General features: G+C 39.1%; 3 protein-coding genes across 4 annotated transcripts in view; 2 read left to right on the forward strand and 1 right to left on the reverse strand.

Annotated features, from left to right (window-relative positions):
• Positions 1–689: 689 nt before the first annotated feature.
• Positions 690–23,341, reverse strand: part of LOC149654891 (membralin) — a 36,716-nt gene continuing 14,064 nt past the window's right edge. The window contains exons 1-9 of one of the 2 annotated variants that reach the window (XM_089846602.1): positions 10,788–10,942; positions 8,021–8,315; positions 6,285–6,993; positions 5,923–6,146; positions 5,787–5,844; positions 5,601–5,684; positions 5,208–5,340; positions 2,807–2,906; positions 690–1,893 (exon numbers count right to left, since the gene is read on the reverse strand). In XM_089846602.1, the coding sequence (XP_089702728.1) occupies positions 1,543–1,893; positions 2,807–2,906; positions 5,208–5,340; positions 5,601–5,684; positions 5,787–5,844; positions 5,923–6,146; positions 6,285–6,993; positions 8,021–8,290 (1,929 nt within the window). In that variant the 5' untranslated portion in view covers positions 8,291–8,315; positions 10,788–10,942 and the 3' untranslated portion in view covers positions 690–1,542. Of the gene's footprint in view, positions 1,894–2,806; positions 2,907–5,207; positions 5,341–5,600; positions 5,685–5,786; positions 5,845–5,922; positions 6,147–6,284; positions 6,994–8,020; positions 8,316–10,787; positions 10,943–23,341 lie in introns of those variants that run through there. The other variant, XM_089846603.1, reaches the window with a different exon arrangement.
• On the forward strand, positions 12,516–18,523 carry LOC149654892 (uncharacterized). The gene is made up of 19 exons (XM_089845298.1): positions 12,516–12,640; positions 12,703–12,885; positions 12,964–13,118; positions 13,178–13,513; positions 14,364–14,578; positions 14,645–14,866; positions 14,932–15,024; positions 15,097–15,217; positions 15,288–15,670; positions 15,841–16,062; positions 16,138–16,296; positions 16,371–16,512; positions 16,581–16,741; positions 16,811–17,138; positions 17,195–17,392; positions 17,444–17,796; positions 17,859–18,036; positions 18,103–18,311; positions 18,371–18,523. Exons 1-19 carry the CDS (start codon positions 12,516–12,518, stop codon positions 18,521–18,523), a joined length of 3,936 nt encoding a protein of 1,311 aa, XP_089701424.1.
• On the forward strand, positions 21,421–23,035 carry LOC149654893 (gamma-interferon-inducible lysosomal thiol reductase-like). Its single transcript, XM_089846624.1, has 6 exons — positions 21,421–21,538; positions 22,080–22,244; positions 22,322–22,399; positions 22,471–22,566; positions 22,643–22,858; positions 22,928–23,035. The coding sequence occupies exons 1-6, from the start codon at positions 21,482–21,484 to the stop codon at positions 22,958–22,960; spliced, it is 645 nt and encodes a 214-aa protein (XP_089702750.1). The 5' UTR covers positions 21,421–21,481; the 3' UTR covers positions 22,961–23,035.

Here is a 23,341-nt window from a genome sequence, read left to right on the forward strand (position 1 = left end):
ATTAATTAAAATTAACATTATTTAAACTAAAAAACAGACGTTAATATGATATATAAATTGTTTTCATTGTATTTAATTTAAGATTTTACCCATTATGAAATAAAATAGAATCAAAAAATTGCGGGAAAAGACTCGAGGGGGTGAGGGAAGGGGGGAAATTTCGTATTCGCCGCAAATAACTAACTAAACAAGGGAATAAAATTGAAATTGCGTTCTAATTAATTAAAATTAACATTTAATTAAACTTAAACCGACGTTAATATAATATATAAATTGTTTTCTTTGAATATAATTTAAGATTTTACCAGAGGGGAATATTCCCTTCTGATTTTACCCATTATGAAATAAAATAGAATCAAAAAATTGCGGGAAAAGACTCTAGGGGGTGAGGGAAGGGGGGATATACCGAAACCACAATTTATCATAAAAATTAACTTTAACACTTAATAAAAGCTTAATTAAAGCAATAATAAACTTACCTAATAATAGAGGGTAGATTTTAATTAACCTAAAGTATGAGAGGAAATTAATTAAGTACCAATTTTCCTCTTCGGAGCTGAGCTGTCATCTGAACAAGGTTATCTCGAGTATCTTGGGTCTCCAAAGGACCAAAGCGAAATCAATACTGTCCTTGTCCCCTAAAAGACATTTTAGAGTCTTACAAAAGGGCCATTCCATGACACAAAAAATTAAAACGTAACAATTTTATTGAAATTTCACCGTAGCGTGTAGCCAACCGACAATTTGATCAGTCATCAAATTTAAGGGGATTGATTAAAGCGGATAAAATAAGGTACCAGTATTTTAGAAAGCCAAAAAAATAGGTATCAAAATAATAATCAGAACACCGGTAATTTTAAATTAATTAAAGGGATAGATATTAATTATTGGGATTTAATTACGTGTAAATATTAGAAAATTAAATTAACCAATTTTCAATTAATAATTATTACCAAGAAGGGAAAATTACTACAAATAGATAAGATAGATCAAGGGTAAACAAAAAAGGAGCTAATTACGAAATTAATTTAATTTAATTGAACTTTAAAGAAAGAATTCTACGAGGTTAGATCACCAGTAAGGAAAAAAGTTCAACCTGTTTGGTTGGGCCTGGTATATAGAGTTATAATTTAAATTGTAAGACTTTTTAACAATATAATTAATTAATTAATTAATTTTAACTCCCCCCCCTTTCATTATTATTTAACTTAATTTTAAAGGGATACTCAAATGCACCACCCAAAAAGTATTTTTTATTGTCGGAAACTTCAAACTTTTAATTTCTTTTCTGGCATTAAAGTTAATTTAAAAAAAATACAATTCAGGGTTTAAATATCGCTTTAAAAAGAGTTTAAATTGATTTAATTTCGCTGCAAATAAATAGAATTACTATATTATTTATTAATTATTTCCTTATTAAACTTTTTTCTTAAGCCTAAAATTTATTTACAATATATATTGATTAATATCTCTCATTCATTTTTGCATTTGCAACCGCGCGAGTTTGTCACAATTTCACAACCGCCATTTGTTCAATCGTTTTTAAGAAGATGAAACGTCACCACCTTCGGCGGATTGGCTATTAGTCGCGTTTTGCGCCGCCATATTGGAGTCAATAGTTTCAAGGTTATTATCATTGTCAGTTGGCGAACTACTTTCAGTTTCATCCGCCGTAGCAGCGCCATTGGCAGCAGAGTTAGAAGAAGGGGTTAGAGGCGGTACTTGGGGGGCCGTGGCCGCCCCCGCTGTGTCTCGGGGAGGGGGCGGGGCCTGTTCGCCGTTATTATTAGGAAATACGTTATTATTCTCGCTATCTTGATGCGCCACTCCCACTTCGGCTTGAGAGAGAATAGCGGGCAATTCGTAATGATGGAAAAAATAAACCATGGAATGCTGAAATACAAATTTTACAATTTAGAATACATTATTAACAATGGAAAGGCCCTGGATTTTATAGTCTTTGAGTGGCTGGCTAAACACCCAGTCACTCAAATATTTATCTTCTATTTTGCTTAAATAAAAAATACTTGATAAATGTTAGCAAAAGTTTATAGATATAAAAACAAAAAGTACGATTCATTAACGATTTCCTAGCAGCCTTTGGTTAACTGGTTAACTGTAGACGACATACATAAACCGAGAAGCAAACTAGCCTACAGAGACCAACTAACCAATCAGGGAAGAGCTTCCTGACGTCATACGTTTATAGAAAGTATAGGGAGCTAACAACTGGGCAACTGGCTATGGGGAAGAGATAGCTCTGACGTCACGCAGTACTCCCCCCCCCCTCTCTCTGGTTGGCATTTTTGCGCCTTGAATACTGTTTCCAACCATTAGGGGGGATGAAACTCCGGTAAGAGATAGTTAAGGGTGTGACGTTTCAAGGTCAGAACTGTTAGCTCCCTAAAACTGGCTTGGGGGAAGAGATAGTCTGACGTCACGCAGTACTCCCCCCCCTCTCTCTGGTTGGCATTTTTGCGCCTTGAATACTGTTTCCAACCATTAGGGGGGATGAAACTCCGGTAAGAGATAGCTAAGGGTGTGACGTTTCAAGGTCAGAACTGGCTAGGGGGAATAGATAGTCTGACGTCACGCAGTACTCCCCCCTCTCTGGTTGGCATTTTTTTGCGCGTAGAATACTGCTTCCAACCGTAAGGGGGGGGGATGAAACTCCAGTAAGAGATAGAACAGGGTGTGACGTTTTAAGGGTCAGAACTGTTAGCTCCCTATTGAAGGGCGAGTTTGAACAAAGTGTAGGATACTTTTATGTTTTTATATCTACGGACTTTTGATATTAGCGTCTTACTTGTATAAAAAACCACGAGGTTAATAGAGCTAGGCCACTGTACTGACCGTTGAATCGATAATCGTAGGCGTAGAACGCAAAGTGATAAAGGTAAAAGAACCTTTTCAAGTCGGAACGGAAGGCCCACGCCGCCGCAATTCCAATGCCAAAGACGAATAAAAAGAAAGAAACAAGAAAAGAGAATCGCAATAAGCCTCTAATTCCAATTCTAAATGAAGTATCGTTCCCGTCGTCGTGTCTCCCTCCCTGGTCGTCTCAATACCCAATTTAGCTTATTTTGCTTGCCATGTTGCTATCAGGCCGCAAATCAGAAGGCATTTATCGCTAGCAACATTCCCCCCCCCCATTCTCCTTATTCTACGTCAATGAATGATAGCTAATAAGTTTGGGAGCGGGCAATGTACTATTAATCTTTACTGGGCAATTTAAAAAAGGACAGGACAGACTCGGGACGACGGAGTCAGGAGACGAAACCATGGAGGGTTTGAGGGGGTTCAGACAGAGATGGGGAGATTGCTAATCTCCAGCCGGGGGTTGAGGGGGGGGGGTTCCTTTCATTCATACATATTAGAGGACTATTGTAAGGGGATTAGACTCTAGTCAATATTGATCTATCAGAATCCCCCGCTATGCTTTAGAGTTTTCCAAGAAAATTTTTCTATAAAATGTTTTTCCCTGATTTTCAACATTATTCAGAATTATTCCATTTAAATTTTACCAGAAGTATATAATACTTCTCTTCTATTATCCCCTTCTGATTTTACGTATTTTTTCAAAATTTATTGACTTCTGATTAATGGCCATGCAAAAACCTATTTTTAAATTATATAATTTCTTTGACTTTGCAATAAAATTATATTATTATAACCTGATATTGACGTCACGAATTTCTATTAAATCTAGATTAAATATAAACTAACTCCGAGGTCTATAATTAAAATAACAAAAACTAATTACGCAACCATTTCGCGGGCTTCATGAGTCAGTCAGTCTGACCCCCCAAAAAAGGAATTAAATTACAAAGAAACCTAAACAAGGTGGCTTAATTTGCAGAGGACTGACCGACTGAGTGACTGACCAGAAGGAAACGAGGAATCAAGCGCCTCACAAAACAAATTAAACAGGAAGGCAATAAAGGAAATAAAAACTATTTGCCTTCTTAATCAAGTTGTCACAGCGTCTCCTATTCATCACCCTAGAAGCCATGCAACATAGTTGCGACATTTTCCTCCCCGCCCCTCCACCGTGACGCCATAAGTAACGTATAAACTATAAGTATGACGCTTAAAATAGTTTCTATGAAATTCCACACCCCCCCCGACATTTGTGACAATTTTTACGTAAGTACCTAACATTTGTGACAATTTTTGCGTAATTACCTAACATTTGTGACAATTTTTGCGTAATAACCTAACATTTGTGACTATTTTTACGTAATTACCTAACATTTGTGACAATTTTTGCGTAATTACCTAACATTTGTGACAATTTTTGCGTAATAACCTAACATTTGTGACTATTTTTACGTAATTACCTAACATTTGTGACAATTTTTGCGTAATTACCTAACATTTGTGACAATTTTTGCGTAATTACCTAACATTTGTGACAATTTTTACGTAATTACCTAACATTTGTGACAATTTTAACATAATTACCAAACATTTGTGACAATTTTAACATAATTACCAAACATTTGTGACAATTTTAACATAATTACCAAACATTTGTGACAATTTTAACGTAATCACCTAACATTTGCAACTTTAAAATTGTAAAACACTCATTTTTAACGAACCCTACACATGGGGGCATATTTAACACTGTTAGGTTCCTTATGACGTGGCTAAGAATGAAGGCACGACGAATCTTTTAAGGGGTTTCGACCCCCAACCCCTTCCCCCCCTTTCCCGGGGAAAGGAAGTGGGGGAAGGGGGGAAGGAGCCCCTAGAAGTAGAACACGCCTCTTCCCCCCCCCCCGTGCGTTGTGTCTAATCAGAAGGAGACTATGATCCCCTTGGTATGTATGTATGGCTTGACCACAACCTTAAAACAAGCCCCTTACCCCAATGGGTTTTAGACCAATATCCAGGAGCATCATTTGTTACAGTTGCTGCAAGACAGTTACAGATCTTTCCAACCCCATTAAATTGGTCTTAACATATCCCAGGGTTGCCACTGAATTTTCAGAACAAAAGTCCCTGACTTTACCACGTTTTCCCTGACCTTTTACTCAGATTTTCCCTGACCATTTTAGGCCAAAAGTTTCAAATTTTTGAGGGATATTATTTATATAAATTGTTCCCCAACTAAAATCAAAGTCCCCAACCTGATTCGTTCATTTGACCCCACGCGGTGACCCTTGACTTTATGGCCCAAAGATATGAATAGTTGCGCTTACCTAAGCCAATGACGTTTCGTGATTGTTGTATGGCAACAAATGGCATCAAATTGATCAGCGACCCACACGATCAAAATGATATAAAACGCGGTTGTGGTATCATTGAAAAACTCGGACATGATGGCTTCCATCCCTAAGACAAAGACAAACAAATAAAGAAAGAAAGAAACAAACAAATTAATTAATTAATTATAATTAAATGCAAATTATTCAAATAGGTAATGATAAATAATTAATTAAGACAAAAAATTATTCAAATAGGTAATGATAAATAATTAATTAAGACAAAAAATTATTCAAATAGGTAATGATAAATAATTAATTAAGACAAAAAATTATTCAAATAGGTAATGATAAATAATTAATTAAGACAAAACTAATCAACTCAATTACCAACTAGGGCTAGAATTACAGTCAACAATGGTGCAGTTGGAAAACTTATGGTTACGTTGAATTCCAACATATGAAGAAGTTCAACTAAACAACGACAAAAATTAATTAAAAATTATTTAATTAATTACCTAATTAAAAAACTCATCTGAAAAATGAAGTTATGTAATTAAAAAACCCTCAAATTACCAATAAACATAAATATTTGATGATGAGAGTATCTAAGAAGCATCGAGATCGTCAGAGTCTAAAAAGAAAAGTGGATTCAATTATATTTTAAATTTTACTTAAAACGAGAATGAAATTGGTGTTTTTAATTTCTTACAAAGACGAGCATAATGAAGGCGGCGGGGACGTAAGAGGTCCTGGCCATCCACATGCTAACAAAACGATAGTGTTCCCCAGTCACCACGTTCCGTACGTATCCTTTATGATCCTCTTTCTCGGCTAGACCTTTCAAGCTGGCCATAAGTACGTCGTCGTAGCCTAGAAATTCGTCTAAAAGGAAACGACTGAACCAATCCCCGAAACAAACGTCTTTCGAAGGATCTAACCATCAAAGAAATCACTCGCAATTAACACTAAAGGTCAAATGAATCATTTAATTTAAAACCATCAAAATGGCCGCCACACGTCGTTCAGACCGACGGCGCAATGTCAGCCATTTTAAGTTTTATTTCAAATGACCTAGAGTGATGACGGCGACTGGGATGTTCAATTTTTGTCTGGTAGTCGGAGAAAGCCTCAAGAATCCGTATTCCAAAGAATACTCGACGATGTACTCGTCTTGAGGCCAAACAGCGCGAGCTAACATCTCTAATTCGGGGATATTATCCTTCAAGGGATGAGGATAAGCGTCCTGACTCGAATCAATATCATTCACTTCCGGCATGCTTTGGCTGGAATTGTAAGCGCTGATATCTTTCGATTGGGAAACGCTCGTTTTCGGGGTGGCTTCCTTAGAACTAGGCTCGTTGATATCCGGCGGTGGTTTAATATCATCAGTATCCACCGATGGTTTATCGACAACTACGCTTTTCTCTTTGTTGCCGTCGTTTTGCGGCGACTTATCGTCGTTCGAAGAAGTATCATTTGATTCAAAAGGTAGGTTATTTTGTCGAAATATCTCGGCTTTGGCCAGTTCTTCACTGGCCACTAATTGTTTATTAATTTCATTAACGCTCTCTTCATACACGTCACCGGATTGAGACGCGTCGCCATTGGCCGCCGCGACTCTATTGTTGGAAGCTTTTAAAATGTCATTCCCGCTACGGACAATTTCAACTCTCAAGATACCATCGCGCGGCCAATCTTGATGGATTTCGTCCAAACAGTTAATGGGGGTGCGAATAAAGACCGCGTGAATGTAACCCAAAATAAACAGAGAAATAATTGCCTGAAATATCAAAGTTCAACATTTGGTTCACGGTACGCCATTTTGATTGCCACCATTGACAGGGTTCATACAACTTTTGGAAAACAAATTTCACTGAGTTTTCCACGTTTATCCCCTATATGGAGTATCCTATGGAGCAAATGTTAACGAAGGAGGGGGGATAAATAGGACTATTACATAATCAAAGGACATCCCCGTATCTCTAGTAGAACCAGAGTTATGAGCCTCCAAATCTAAAGTAACCTTCTAACAATAAGTGAGACGAAAAATGAGTTGACGAAGATATTGAGGTAGCCTCAAGTTTTAAGTATCCTTTTATAGGGGGTATAGAGGACTATAACATATCCAAAGGAGATCCCCGTAGCTCTAGTAGAACAAGAGTTATGAGCCTCCAATGTTCAGAGCTAAAAATCATAAGTAACATAATAACAATAAGTGAGACGATACCATACGTTGACGAACATTTCCCTTAATTACTCGGCCCCTATTTGTCGTAGCCGTAACATTTTAGTATGGTTGGATGGGGGACAGATTGGACTATAACATACTCAGAGGACATCCCCGTATCTCTAGTAGAACCAGAGTTACGAGCCTCCAAAGTATAGTCTAATGCTATTCCTATGGAGAGTATGTTTTTCAACATTTTGCTTAGTTACTCGGTCCCTGTTTGTCGTAGCCCTAAGTTTATAATAGGGTTGGATGGGGGAAAAATTGAACTATAGCATACTCAAAGGACATCCCCGTATCTCTAATAGAACCAGAGTTACGAGCTTCCAAAATTTAGTGTCATGTTAATCCTATGGAGGGGGGAATGTTTATGAACATTTTGCTTAATTACTCGGCCCCTATTTGAAGCAAATTTCCCTGAATTTTACTAAAAAAAAATCTTAATTTCCCTGAATTTTACTAAAAAAAATCTTAATTTCCCTGAATTTTCCCTGTGGTTTTTGTCAACTATTTATTACCCCGAGGTTTTCCCTGTTTTCCAGGTTTGTATGAACCCTGACCAAAGGTTCACTCGACTTACTTTAAAAAGAACTATAACTTCGAAAGCTCTTCTAAGAGGGTAAGGAAAGGCTCTCGCGTAGGCTAAAGAGACGCGCACAAACAGAGCGTGGAAGAGACGATCTCTGACGTTTATCATTTGATTATTATTATTGTTGTTGTTGTTATTATTGTTATTTTGTCGCGTTCTATTAGGTCCTAAGGGGGGAATAGGGGGTGGGACCCCATTAGCGGCGGCGGGGGCTGGTGCCCCATCCACGGCCGGTGCCGCCCCATTATTGGCTGCTGACATAATGCGAATGTTCTAGCTACGTCATCTATAACGAAAAATAAACAGAGAAATTAAAATTAATTAAATTCTCCGTTTATAATTTGCGTTAAAATAAACTTTATTATTAACAATAAATTCAACGCTCTCCCCCAAATGTTAAATATATAAATAATAAATGCTTTGGAAATGGAAACAATAGTCGAAATACACTGAGACATATTATACAAGGTCAAAAAATAATTTCGCGATAATCCGTGTGGTTTCCAATGTGCTAAGGTTGTACAGCATACAACAACGAGTTAAGGCGATACGATGTCTCGCGTAAACTTGAGAAATGCCTGCCTACGACACTCTAAGGTGCCATTTCTAGTTTAGCTTAAATTTCCATAGATCGTAGAAATAAATGAACCATTGCAATAACAAATTTCACTACTTCGTTTGCCAAACAAGTTAAAAATAAATCCATCAACTTATTGACGGTATTACCGATGTCTATGGAATTTCGAAGGCAACCTCACCGCGACTAATTCACCCCCCCCAGTGAGGGCGTGATTTCTCTACACATGTATGTATATATATAAGAAAACAGGTGTGTCAGGGACAATATATACTAGTACGGGACTAGCAAACAACGCGACAGTCTTCATTTCCAGGACGAGTTTAAAAATTATTCTAAACTCCTCCAAACTCTTATAAGATACGTTTCAATATTCCTTTTAGAACCCGAGCTTTATAACGAAGTTCAAAACCACCCTCCCGCCTGAATTTTTGAAGTATAGAGCTATTTCAGAGGGGTAATGGCTACGTCACCAATGCTTTTTGCCCATAGAGAAAACCCTCATAAAATGGCCGCCCTACACTCAAAGGCAGGCCCAATTTTCGTAGCAGACGAAATTTTCCCCCCACTGAAATAGCTCTATTAAAGCCGTCACGTTTACCAGTCCCCTCTACGATTGAATTATCCATGAAATAACTGAATAACTGGTTAGAAGCCGTAACTACGTTGGTTATTACAAAACCACGCGGAGTAATAAATATTTTGTAAATAATAGTTGAAATACACTGACACATAGTATAAAATTAATAAAATAAAATTTAGGCTACCAAATTTTGAAACAAAATAGGGTAGTGGCAGCCCTCTGCCTTCGACTGTATTAAGCTCTATGGGGAAATAACATGGGGTGCCATTAGTCTATTAACTGAATTCAGCTAAGGTAAATATTTCAAGAAAGTGATAACCTTAGCTTATAGGTGGCAATACCAGTTTTTAATTTATATATTAATAAAACACTAAACTAGTTAACAGAAAAAAATATATAATACAGAACGGAACCCCCGAAAATGAGAGGGCCTAATAAGAGGGAAAGTAAAAACCTACTTTATACCAGAGAGAGAGAGAGAGAAAAAATATTTTATATTTCCTGTTACATTCTACATTTTTTTCCTTCTGACCATTCTTTCCCTAATTTTCTCCTATCTCAAATCTTGGTGAAATTAAGTCAAAAAAACCTCTATTTGGATCATTCAATGGGGTCTAATTGTTAACTTTACTTCATTTTTCATTTCTAATTTTTTTAAAAGTATTATGACCTCAAAGGGTTTCTATAGTGATAATATCTGTAATAAGAGGCATAGAGGAGGGGGGGGGTAACAAATATTTGTTATTTGTAAATACATCTGGGGTAGAAAAACATACACGTGTTGTCTTACCTTTACGAGGGAAATTTCACTATCCAAGAAGGAAGTAATTAACGAGAGTCTTATGTATTTTTTTTTTTAGGGTTTTTAAGTAAAAAAAACCAGTTATAACTAATTCAAACTTTAAAATGTAGTGTTTTTCAATAAAAATCATAGTTTCAAACGATAATATACTATAGTTTATGCTTAACTAACAAAATTAATAATTAATTCAATAGGTTTAAAATTAGCTCATTTATATTTAAGTTTGCCTAAAACATAATAATTATAGTTTTTTTTAATCAAACCTACCTTGGTAGATTATTACACTATATTTTAATTAAAATTTAAGGAAATTTTCGACTTATATTTCACGTTATTTTATAAGGTTTGTTATTAAACAGACTGAGTACTAAAAATTAACGTACATATGGTTTAAGATATGTCAAAATAAATTTGATAAAAACTTAATAATCTTCGCGTAGGCGTAAGAGTGTCGAAATAAGGTAACGCTAGCTTTAAAACCGGATTAATTTGTACAAAAGATTTTGATAATAATAAAATTTCATTACTAAGGGATTTAAAGATAGTTCAAGGATCTTTTCTATTTAGGTTTATGGAACTCAACTAACTTAAGTTACAAACTTAACAAATAACCATTTTATTATAAAAAGGCGCAAATTTTAGCTAAAATAGTTGCCCGCGTTATTTATTTCATCTCCTTTCTCATTAAATTTCCAATTAAAACTGATTAAACTCAACTAATTGGTCAAAAAACGGTCCTCCTTGAGATCCAGGAACCAAGGCTTCGCAGAATCAAAACAATAAAATGAGTACTCACAAAATACATTCTTTTAGCGTCATTTTACCGTTACGCGAATAATAACTCTGAATAATACTATCATTTAACCATAATAATATTCGCGTAATCAAAGTCTAAAACGCTGATTAAGAAATTACACCGTACGTCTTCAGGCAGCCATTACTCTCGTAACATACATCGCAAATTGGCTAATTGCGCATCGCCATCTATAGACTGAACCTGGAACTACGTGTCACGTGGTATTAAAAATTATCCAATCGCGTTAAAGAAGAAAGCCCGGGCAGATTTAAGCCTTATAAAACGATGACCGAAGTTGTTCTCGGCCGAAAACGTTCTAATTTATTCTAAAACAGACTTACAAGTAATGGGAAAAAAATTTAAGCCTTTCTTAAACAAAGGCTTAAGTTAGTTCGTAAACAAAATAGGAATCGATAATTGATTATTGGTCCTTTGTTAAGGTGTGAATGATATTATTCTTTCCCCTAAGGTAACCTAGAGAGCTAGACACACCCCTTTTATGGCTCGATCGACACGAATTTCTATTATGTATGCGCGACATGTAAAAGGAATGCAATGTTTGACTCGGTTGCTATTGGCAACGGACTTTTGCATGGCCATGCCCCTATTTACCGCGCAACTTCAATAATATTTCGGCAAAATGACAAAATGCAATCATTACGCGCTAGTGAAAAATACGCTATTTCTAGTGGTCAATATAACGCTTGACCAGATGACCAGCTACTCGGAAATCATCTGAAAGTCCATACATTCGCACGGATTATCGGCTCAAAAGGTAACGTTTAAAACTCGCTCTCTTTATCTTTTAGCTTTTAAATCATAAATTATATAATGAAACTAAGTTGACGATATTTTAACGAAGTATGGTTAAGTTTGAAAATTACTATACAAACAAATACTGTAATTAAAATTAAAGAGATGGTAGCAGATTATTTATTTGTTTTAGGGTATAGTTAGATTTATTTTTAACCGACCTGGTTTAATAACAAAATTTGAGATAAAGTTTAAAATTGTCAGTCAGAACATCAAGGTTAACTTGAAGAATGTTGGCTTGATACGTAACTCAAGTTCAATTCATTGAATTGAAAGGCAAAGAATGATAAAGCTATGACCTCACTAACTCGGTCAAATTCTAGGATACCAGCGAATACCTTAGGCGGAACTCTCAAATCCTCTAAATGGTACTCTGGCACGACACATATCACTTTACGCGACTATCCCTTTAACTATCTTTACCGTGTAATTAAAACTATATTACTATTCAAAATCACTTTGAATTTGTACCACGTAAGAAACTATGGCGAAGGGATAACAAATGCTAAATTCCCCGGGAAGCTAATAATTCAAAGTGAAACTGATTTCAAGGGTAATATTTATTATTATCTTGGGATATTGCACGGCGCGTTACGTCGAATTAAAGGGTAAAAGGTGAGTTATGTCGAAAGCCAATACCACCTTATTATCGATTTTACAATCAGCCCGACGTTTCTAAGTCAATATAGCAAACGCAACCGATAAAACTGCCTGACTTAAATTTAAAGAAAAAAAGAAATTGAATATTGATTTATTTCGACATCTAGGCGCGCGTCATTGTTGAAATAAAGTCCATTTGGTGGTCAGACTGGAGGTCATTTAAAACTGACCGTTCAAGATGAGAGGGGTTAAACCCGGCGGTTCTTGGTTAGGAATAACGTAAAGGTCAAACTGAGTCTCGTATGACCAAGAGACATGAAATTTAATTCCGTTCATGGATCCAACATCATTTTGGAGCTGGGCGGAAGTCGCGCCGTACGCGTTTCCTCATTCTGCGACGCTATCGCCTTCAGCCATAAACCGCTTCCGGTTAATTCCAGGTATGGTACAGAGTCACGCGATCTCTAAAGTTTGTTATACTACTGGCCCGGTAACCTCCTAGGGTTTCCGTCACCTTGGGCACTAACGAAGAATGGAGTGGCGCCTTAAGATTAGGGGTCACGGCCAAGGACCCCGCGACCATTGGCGTTAGCGGACTTCCCAGGTACGCCTGTCCCGATCTCATCTCCAAGAGAGGCTTTTGGGCCAGGCCCATACCCGAAAAATGGGCCCTAAACGGAAACAGGTAATAAAACAGCCTTCGACTTACGCAACGAACATTTCGTTTAAACTTTAATGACCAAGAGACGCTCGAAATGTTTAGGCTGACCTTCTACGTCAGTTCCCAAGGTCACTTCCAACTCTTCGTCAATAACGAGCACAAAGGGGCTTTACTATCGGGACTTCCGGTCAAGGAGCGTTTATGGTTGATCTTTGACCTTTATGGAATAACCTATTCGATAACTTTCGTCGCTACGCGTAAGTATATCCTTATAGCTTCCGGGTACGCGATAACCATCATCCCAATCCCCTGACAGCCGGAAACGCGCCCGTGGAAGTTCTGGCTCGAGGACCGGAAGCCCTTCGCGTCTATCAACAGGCGTGCGCGGACGGAAGCGTATCTTCTAGTCGTTCCCGTTTGGCGCTAATCGGTTGCGAATGCCGCGAGAAAATGATCTTCAAGAAATTGTTGCTCAACTTGGCCTCGTCCGAAGTGAGTCAATCAAAGAGGAAGGCCATCGATTGCAGTTTAGTTTGTCAAACGGACGAAGAGGGCAACGGCAAGCCCTGGAAGCTGGTGACCGCCGCCGCACCACCGTCCGTTGACGCCTTGATGGACGAATTATATGACAGTGACGATAGTAATTCAAGCGGTAAGATAACATATTTAACCAGAAATAATTAAGACCGATTCTTTCAAGTTCATCAAATAAATTTTTAATGAATCGCGAACAATTTTAATTCCGTTGGGATATGGTTTTTATGGCGTCTTGGTAGATTTTGAAGGGCGACCTCTTTTTTCGCTTCTTATAATAAACCATAAGAATCTTGTTAAACATTGAACTATACTTAAACTTTACACCAAACCTACTGAGCCTTGGAGGGTCCGCGTTTTCGACGTTCAAGGGGGCTGGCAATCATTTGAGTGGGAGGGACCTCGATTCGTATAACGGTTGGAGTTTTACCTGGAGTGGCGGCAATACGGTGAACCTTTTCATCTTTGAAGGATACCTTGTTACGCTTCACCTTAACCGGTCCCGGGTGATGTCCTCCACTCGCGGTGTCCTTAACCTTCTTACGAATTCTTCCGGCGTCTAATAAAGTCCTATCTCGTTTAGTTTCCGGAGAAGCGGTGACGGTAATTTTTGGTACGGGTAGAAATTTCCCACTTCCGGGGTTTCTCGGATGTCTGATACCCGGTAAGGGTAGGGCCACGGCGGGGGCGGAGACGAAATGGGGTCGAGTAGGCTCGAACTTCTTAGCCTCTACCGGTTTACCTTCTTTAGTAGTATTTTTAGGAAGTCTAGCCATTTTTTGATTTCTAAAACTATTGTCGACGACCAAAGAAGTTCGAGTTAGGCTTAGGTCGAGTTTGAAATTATTATAATCGCGCGTGCACACGTGCCTTTAACGTTTTGGCGGGACACGAGCCACGTGACGATGTAGTATAAGCGCGCGTGCTCTTTTAGATCTTAATGACGTTTTTTTCCCGCCATTTTAAAGGAGATGACGAGAATTTCACGGAAGAAGAATATTACAGAGCTATAGCTAAGAACATTGTCCGCGAAATTATATTGCAAAAGAAACGCAAAAAACAAGAAGAACGCAAGAAGACCGCCTTGGTTCGAGGCGCGCTCAAATTACAATCCAATATAAGTCGGAAATCTTTCTACGGGAGACGACCGGAAGCTAGCAGCTTTTCATTTTCCTATAGCAGAGTGAGTTCTCGCCTCCTCTCCCCCTTTTCATTGGCGCAAAATGACGACCATTTTAACCATTGCTAGACCGAGAACGGGAACGGTAAGCCAAATGACAGCATCCCCGAAGAGCTGCCTAGGCGACTGGTCGAACTGGTGGAACAAATGTTAGCGGAAGCCGAAACCAAACAAGACTGGGACAAAATGGACAACGAGAAACGCGGTTCGCTTATGACGACGCCCAAGGCCAAAGTCACCATGAATGTTTGGGACTTTCACGGTCATCCCAAGTACTTTTGCACTCATCAGGTAGAGCTCCCAATCTCCCCAATACGCCAATATGTCTCTTAAAACGACTACAACTGTCGTTTTAGGTCTTTTTGTCACCCAAAACTCTTTACGTGCTGACCATTAACGTCAACAAAGACCCCGATGACCCCGTAGAAGCTTACGGAGATTGGAAAGGCGTAAGTAACAAAGACGTCACTCACGAGTGGGGGTAAACGCGTTTATACCGCACACCACATTTTTTTTTGCAGACGGAGCTGCCCGAAGGTCCAGTTATGACTGTGAAGGAGTGGTTGAACGCTTATATGTCGGCCATTCACGCCTCGGTAGCACGATCGGCAAGTAACGTGGACACGGAAGTCGATGGCGCTGGTAGGTATCACCGTCAAATAATTCCAAAATTGGAAAATGGTGTACAGTACATAAACGTGTTCTTTGGAAGGTGACGCGGAAGGTTCGGAAGCGGAGAGTGAATCGGATGAAAAATCAACGATGGGAGTAGCCACTCTACAACCTTACGTTCTGGTCATTGGACTATTCAGCGGGGACAACGAGGAGAAAAAGATCGAAAAGAATTTGAACAAAATTAAGGAATACGTCAGTTCCGAGAGTTACGGATCACACGTCCTTCCTACGTATTACTTGGTCGACTGCGGGGACCCGGACGAAGCCTGTCGACAAGTCAAGGAAATTCGACTCAAAATCGAAAAGACCGTCATGGAATTACCACACGTAATGATGGAAGTTCCCCTGAAATGGCTGGCTTTCGAACGAATGCTGGACCGCTTACTCGAAAGGAATATCTACATGGTGGACTTAATGCAGGTATGTCCCCCTTCCGAATGCGGCCAAGAACGTCCAAATCGGACGAGAAGCAAGGAGAAGCCTCCTGGGCAAGGGGACAATTTTATGACGTTTCTTGGCTCATTTTGAAGTTCAAATTATTGCCTAACTGAATCTGTACTTTTATTTCTTCGTTGATTGTCTAATGACAGCTGTTTGAAGCGGCGCATCGCGAAGGCATGGATGACGAACGGGCTTTCATATCCATGATCGAATTCTATCATCAACAGGGTAAATTACTTCACTTCGAAACGGGTTCCGCGGTTTGCGGAGGTTTCGACCACGAGGACCGATGGTCCAATACCGTCTTCTTAAAACCCCAATGGTTCGTTGACCACGCTTATCAAGTCTTCGCCATGGAAAACGCCGATACGGTAAAGTATACCTTTAAAAAGCAATCTCGATCGAGGACTACCCAAATACTAAACATTTTCAATTTTGTCACGAAGAAAACGGACAAAGGCGCTATAGTCAGCGAGAGTCTGGTTGATGGCGTCATCTCGGAGACTTTAATGGATCGCGTGTTCCCGGATTTCCGGGAACAACGAACCATCTTACTGGGGGTTCTCGAGGACTTGGACTTAATATGCGAAGTCGAGAGTTCCGAGGTTTAATTAATTATAATTTGACCGAGTTATCAAAGGCGACTAGCTAAGCCTAAAGGTCAACTTCTCAATTTCAGATGTTCGTCGTCGCTTCCCCCGTTGAAGAAAAATCCTATTTAGTCCCTTGGAATATTGGTTCCGACGTCATGGACATGAACGAAGAACCAGAATCTCCGTGCTCATTTTCTTTAATAATTGATTTTCACGGACTGCTACCCAGTCAGTTTGCCTTACAATCACGCGTTCGTTTAAGGGCCGCATTGACTAGTTTCTCCTCCCTCTCCTAGCCGGTTTATTCACCCGCCTCGTGACGCGTATTTGTCGATGGTCCGAACGTCATCACTGGCAACGTGAGCCTCAAGTACAAAGAAGGAAAAGTCGGATTGCCGTCGATAGGGAGTACGATATCGTCATTAAACTACAGGCAAACATTTTATCAAGAATCGAGGTTTGCCACATTTCCCCGATTAACCTTAACTATTGATTTAATTAGAGAGCTTTGATTAACCATTTTCAGGTTGATATAGTTAAAGCGGATGGCGCTAAAGCCGAGTTATCGAGAGAATTCGTTTGCAACGCCAAACACATTTGCGCCAAAGTGCGTCATTTGTTGGAAAACGAACTGGAGGCTTTGAGGGACATTTGGTTCAACCGGGTGTCCTTCACGATATGCGTGCCTTGTCCCTGCGATAAAGAATGCAAAGAGCACGGATTACCGCGTTGCGCCCACGAACCGTGCCTCCATTTTATTTCGCTCAATCAATGCCTCTCCAATAACGTCGTCATGTGCGACTTCCGGCGAGTTAAAACAGAGTTCATTAGGAAATATTTTCCGGAAGCCAGTGGTAAGACCTAAACAACCAAAACTTACAAAGATCTGACTAAACATTCGGAGTTTTAGTTTTAGGTGTCAGAAATATGGGTAAAAGAGACTCTTATAGTTCTAAGGAGTCGACGCTGATGCCACCGACTGATAGTCACGCCAATTGGGACGCTCACAGCCGTAAAGACGAAGAACCTAGTTGGCTCGTTAGCGTTGTCAAAATGCTCAAGGGTTCATCGGTTGGAAAAGACTGGAGGGCCTTAGCCAAGAGATTAGGTAACTTAGCTCAAAGGTGATGAAGAAACGTTTCACCACAATGTCTTTTAGGTTACGGAGATCGTGACACGCTCCGTTTCGAAGAAGACATCAATCCGAGCGTTATTCTGCTCCGTGATTGGATGGACTCGAACGCGGGAACCCGATACAGCGTTGACATTTTACTTTTTGCCTTGGAACAAATGGGTCGCGAGGATATCGCCGACGTCATACGCTTAGATTTAGAACCGGAGGAACCGGCTCCGCCTATATTTATCAGCTACCAATGGGATTCGCAAGCGGCCGTTTTAGGCTTGAGAAGGCGCCTAGAAATGGCCGGATTCCCTTGCTGGATGGACGTTGGTCAAATGGGAGGCGGTGACTCGCTTTACGGAAAGATTTACGAAGGCATAAGTCGCGCCAAAGTAAGTCCTTCTTCCAGTCCAACAAAGAGACTGGTCGAATAATGCTTTTTCGTTTTCAATAGGTGGTTATTTGCTGCCTAACACCGCGGTACGTCATATCTCAAACGAGTACTCGAGAGGCCAGTTTGGCCGATGTTCTACGAAAACCTATTTTACCTGTCATGTTAGACGCAGTTCCTTGGCCGCCTCCTGGTCCCTTAGCGGTCGTATTCAGTCCTTTAGTCTACATCGCCCTTTGCGGTAAGTCAATCAAATCACATTCTCCCTCGATGAAGAATTACCATTCAAATACTCCGTCATCTTCAGGTATCGGCGGACACGGCGGTAATGGTCGACAAGCCGATTGGGAAAGTAGATTCCAAGAAATCGTCAACAGGTTATCGCAATACGTCATGCCAATACCCGGTTTCAACCACGTGGCCAGACCCGGCGCCTCCTTGTCACACTCGCCGTCTTTGGGGCCAATTGGAGAAGACTTTGGACTAGTCGAGGAGCGATCGGTCCGCGAAGCTGAGGTAGCTTTTAATCGAATCTAATGTCCTGGCGCTGAGATATCCATCATACATTTTTACAGGGTATAATGGACGAAGGCGTTTTCGACGGGGACCGTGTCAGTACTTACTCGGAAGAATCGGTACAAAGACGCGGGTCACCTCCCCCACCATGGCGACCCAGTAGACCGGACCATAACACGGTCTCCAGATGCGCCGTTTGCGTCATATTGTGACACAATCGATCAAATAATAACTAGAATAATACTAATAAATAATAATTCATCGTTACTAACTTATTAATAATAATGAAGGCGCTTCTCACAAATTGTTTATAAAATTTAGTCAAATGTTTTTAGCTCCATTTTTTGGTTCGATTTAAATGTTGTATAGTCGAATTACGAACAACTTTGGGGAAGTTATAAGACTGATAGGAAAGTGAAAGCCTAAATGAAGCCTAGAAGTTCAAAAACCGAATAATGTATCGAATCTTTATGGCGTCTTTTAAATAAAAAATACCATCGTGGAAAATTTATTAAACTTTCGTAATTTACTCATTATTAAAATACTTTCAGAACTTTGGTCAAAGTAAGATTTCATTTGACTAATTATGTTAATCAAATGGATATTAAAAACGTATGCAGGTTTTTCCCATATACTTCCCAGGTTTTTCCCCTGTATATGGAGTATCTTATGGAGAAAATCTTAACGAAGGAGGGGGGGGGGCAAATAGGACTATAACATACTCAAAGGACATCTCTAGTAGAACCAGAGTTATGAGCCCTGGCTGTTTGACGCAGCAAATTTCCCTGATATCCCTGAATTTTACTAAACATTCCAAGTTTCCCTGGGGTTTCCCTGAGGTTTTTGTCAACTATTTATTTCCCTGATTTTTCAAGGTTTTCCCTGTTTTCCAGGTTTGTATGAACCCTGTTATGTAGGACTTCATTATTGAACCTCTGACACTGTCTTTGGCGAGTTTTTCGTTTCAGTTTCAAGGTTATTCACTTTTAAAAACACAGTACGTTACAATTGATTAAGGGGTTTAATTTTTATGCCACGCGTTTAAATTATTATTTCTTATCTAAAACACTCGGATAAAGATAGGAATAAAGGTTTGAAGCGGCATGCAGCCTAAACCCGCACTTAAAATAGAAGCCGATAGCGAGCGATGACCATGGATGATGGGGAATGACTGAGCATTATTATTATCAATTACTCTCCTATTTCATTGTCATTTTTCACGTAAAAAAATAACAAAACAAGCGGAAATTTCGGCTGACATTGCGCCTTAGAACAATTGAATTGACGAATTTAAACACCTGGTTTAAATCAGAAAATTTATTTAACCAAAGGAAGAAAGGGTAGCGAACGGTTAAATGGCCAGGTGATAAAAAAGTATCTCACATTCCGGGATAATAATTCATTTAAAGTTACGCAAATTAGTTAGGGTTAAACGAAGGTCGAAATTTGGAAAGAAATTTCGATGATTTTAATCAAATATATAATATCATTTTAAAAAAAATCAGGGTTCATACAACTTTTGGAAAACAAATTTCCCTAAGATTTCCATGAGGCTTTTCCCCATATACTTCCCTGAATTTTCCAGGTTTTTCCCCCGTATATGGAGTATCCTATGGAGCAAATGTTAACCAAGGAAGGGGGGGGGGCAAATATGACTATAACAAAATCAAAGGGCATCCCCGTATCTCTAATAGAACCAGAGTTATGAGCCTCCAAAGTACAGTGTAATGTTAATCCTCTGGAGGGAGGTATGTTTATGAACATTTTGCTTAATTACTCGGGCCCTGTTTGACCCTGCATGATCTCCCTGAATTTTCCCTGAGGTTTTGGTCAACTATTTATTTTCCTGATTTTTCCAGGTTATCCTGGTTTTCCAGGTTTGTATGAACCCTGACAATATATAATTCCCAAATTTTTCACTAAAACAAATTCTAATTATGAAACACTGAACCACGACTACGTAACCGCAATTAAAAGTTCACATAAATTATCCCTACATATAACATACCCCGATAATTCATTATAAAATAATGTCACGAGTAACCTAACTTATATAAGTTACATTTACGTCACGTCACATAGAACTATTCCCGACTCAAAACCGACCGCACCGACTGATGTACTTCGGTATAGGTTATACCATAAGTAACATAATAAACATAAGTATGACTCTTCCTATTGTAATAATGCAAATTTCAAAATGAAACCTATAATCAACACTGACACTCTCACTTACATCAGGCCAGGACTTGCAACTCCGTCGGGTACTTCATGCTGGTCTTTGGCGAATGACATAGTTCTACAATTTTAGCCAATCACAATAAACCATCTCCTTGAACCTATTTGTGTCGGAAATAGCTCGTCTGCTATTTATTGTACAAGCTCGCGCGGTCGCGGTGTTTGTATGTTCGACTTTAAGATTGCCATAAGTCGGATATTTCAGCACCAAAAATGATAAGCCTTTTGAAGTCTAAATATTCGGTAACTAAATTTACCCAGTGCAACTTTCAACTTCGTAATCTGGCCGCGCTAAAGTCGGTAAAAGTCAATACAAATCAACTATATAACCAAGGCTCAGGACCGTTGACTCAATTCTCAATGGCGTCTGTTTAAACCTCTGAACCGGATTTTCGATATGGGCGGAAGTCGCTTCATTTTCCACCGCTAGGGGTCTCTGTGCTGGGCGCGAACTTATGATTACGTAAAAGGTCCGAAAATAGGTTTTTAGTTAGTTTTGGCTAATTGTCATACTTATGGTTATTATGTTACTTATGGTTATACCAGTACTAAGGAATGGTCTTACTTACGGCGAGTCACGTTACTTTTGGTAATATTAAGATTATAAATTACCCAAAGAATTAAATAAATGCTGGTACGGGTAATTAAGTGAAAGGGCTGCGAATTACAATCGGTCGCGGCGTTAATCTTTTCGCTAATAAAATTGAATTAATGCAGGTGGTTTAGTAAAACCAGACTCGATCGGGTGGGGTTAAAGCAATTTCAGGGGACAGAAAAATAAGTACAAAGCAGACTTAAACCATTAATGATTTATTTTATTTAATTTGAAATCGGTCAAAACACGAAAATGCGCCAAGATATAAATAGGGGAACACTCGATACCCTGATCAGGATTACAGACATTTCATCGCGAAGACTGAACAGATAAGACCATGATTCTTTCGCTAAAGTTGATTTGCGTCATCGTACCTTTCGCCTGCGTCATGGAGGTAAAGTCTTGTACTATACTAATGTCCTTAATTACCTTTCCTTTGTGAATATAATTCACGCGTTGGGAAACTTAAATATAACACCGTAAGTTCATAAGATATGTTGTGTTCCATAAGTTTGTTAATCTCTGGTTACTGAGAGCTTGTCACGAAGTGAGTGAGCTAGGTCATAGATTCGAGGTAAAGCGACGCCTGGTCAGTGGTCAGGCGCTGTCAAAGGCTCAGTACAGACTAAATAGGACCTTGATGGCCTGCAAAATTGTGTAGTACTTCAATTCTCGCTTCCGTCGTTCTCGAACTAGTTATCTCGAGCTGTAAGTCTCTCAGTAACATTACGAAGTATTTGTAGTGACATACTTATGGAAGGAACATATCTTATAAAATTATGATATGACCCAAGGTTCTGTCGCGTGCGATATAGCTGCTAAGGAATTGGGTTAGGTTCAAAGGGTAGCTAGGAACACCGTTGCCTTCTTTAGGCAATAATACTTGGAAGGGTCAAGTACAGTTTCAAACTGGGTGGTATGTTCCTGTATTACAGATAGCTTTTGGTCAAACGAAGGACGACAGTCCGATTCGTCTGGAAGTTTACTACGAAACCCTTTGTAAATACAGCAAGAAATTCATCGTGGAACAACTATATCCGACATATCAGGAATTAGGGGATATCATTGATTTAGAGTTGGTACCTTACGGAAACGCGGTGGTCAGTCAAATTATAATTAAATAGGCCTACTGGTCATTTTTGAGGCATTCCATTAAAATTACATTCATTTTGGGCAGACGAAAGTTTACCCGAATGGAACGTGGTTATTTGTATGTCAACATAAAGAACGTGAATGCGCCGGAAATCTATTTCAAGTAATTAACTATCTCGATATGAAAATTAATCAATCAAACTTTAATTAAATTTCTTAATTACGAATAAATAGACGTGCGCTATAAATATTCTAAAAGACCCGAGAGAGACTTTGAAACTGGTTTATTGCATGGAGAAAGACGAGCGTCCCGATGGAGCCGGCAAAAAGGTAGAGATGACCATTGACATGCACCTTCGATTTCTTAATGAAAATTAGTTAAGATTTAATTTAAACGATCAATTAGTGTTGCGACGAATTGGGTTTCGATTACGACCGAATCCAACAATGCACGAATAACAAAGAGGGCAATGATTGGCAGAGAGAAATGGCGGTAAAAACCAATAAGTTAAGACCTAAGAAAACCTACGTTCCCTGGTTGGTTTTTGATGGTGAACATACCGAAGATTTGAACAACGCTGGAAGAAGCGAGTTATTGAAAGTCATCTGTGACAGATACGGGGTAAGTAATTTATCAGGCGCTAACTAACTAAAGGCCCTAACTCGGTTCTAATTAACATCTAATTAACAGGGTGAAAAACCGAAGGCGTGTAACAACGTTTAATTTGATATATTAACAAAATTGTTGTATCTAATATAATTTTATGAATAAAGATTAAAAGAGTTTGTATGTATAAAATTCCACTGTTCAATTAACATTACGCAAAGTTAAACTAAAAAATGCCTCCTTAGCAATAAACCCAAATTTAATTTCGAAATATACGAGGATTCTAAATTTCTATGGCTTCTAGTCTATAGACTAATGGCACCCCATGATATTCCCCCACAGAGCTTAATACAATCGAAGGCAGAGGGCTGCCATTCTTCCACCAACTTCATTACCCAAGGAAGGTACGCGAAACCAGTTTCCGGTAGTGTATTTAGAGCGACAAAACCAGTTGGTACACTCTGGTCTGGCATGTAGTCAAGTACCGTCTCGAGGTCG

Source organism: Phalangium opilio, unplaced genomic scaffold, assembly GCF_054372755.1.
Source record: "Phalangium opilio isolate 3A_F unplaced genomic scaffold, DU_Popi_V2 ptg000079l_1, whole genome shotgun sequence".
Classification (NCBI taxonomy): Eukaryota; Metazoa; Arthropoda; class Arachnida; order Opiliones; family Phalangiidae; genus Phalangium; species Phalangium opilio.

What these genes read in the sequence shown, in the direction of transcription:
- LOC149654892 (XM_089845298.1), top strand. Translation starts at nt 12,516, where the DNA reads ATGAAATTTAATTCCGTTCATGGATCCAACATCATTTTGGAGCTGGGC. An exon ending in CTTACGGAGATTGGAAAGGC is followed by an intron (nt 15,025 to 15,096) that starts GTAAGTAACAAA and finishes TTTTTTTTGCAG; the next exon opens with ACGGAGCTGCCCGAAGGTCC. An exon ending in ATATTTTCCGGAAGCCAGTG is followed by an intron (nt 17,139 to 17,194) that starts GTAAGACCTAAA and finishes TCGGAGTTTTAG; the next exon opens with TTTTAGGTGTCAGAAATATG.
- LOC149654893 (XM_089846624.1), top strand. Translation starts at nt 21,482, where the DNA reads ATGATTCTTTCGCTAAAGTTGATTTGCGTCATCGTACCTTTCGCCTGC. An exon ending in TACCTTACGGAAACGCGGTG is followed by an intron (nt 22,245 to 22,321) that starts GTCAGTCAAATT and finishes CATTTTGGGCAG; the next exon opens with ACGAAAGTTTACCCGAATGG. An exon ending in GCGCCGGAAATCTATTTCAA is followed by an intron (nt 22,400 to 22,470) that starts GTAATTAACTAT and finishes ACGAATAAATAG; the next exon opens with ACGTGCGCTATAAATATTCT.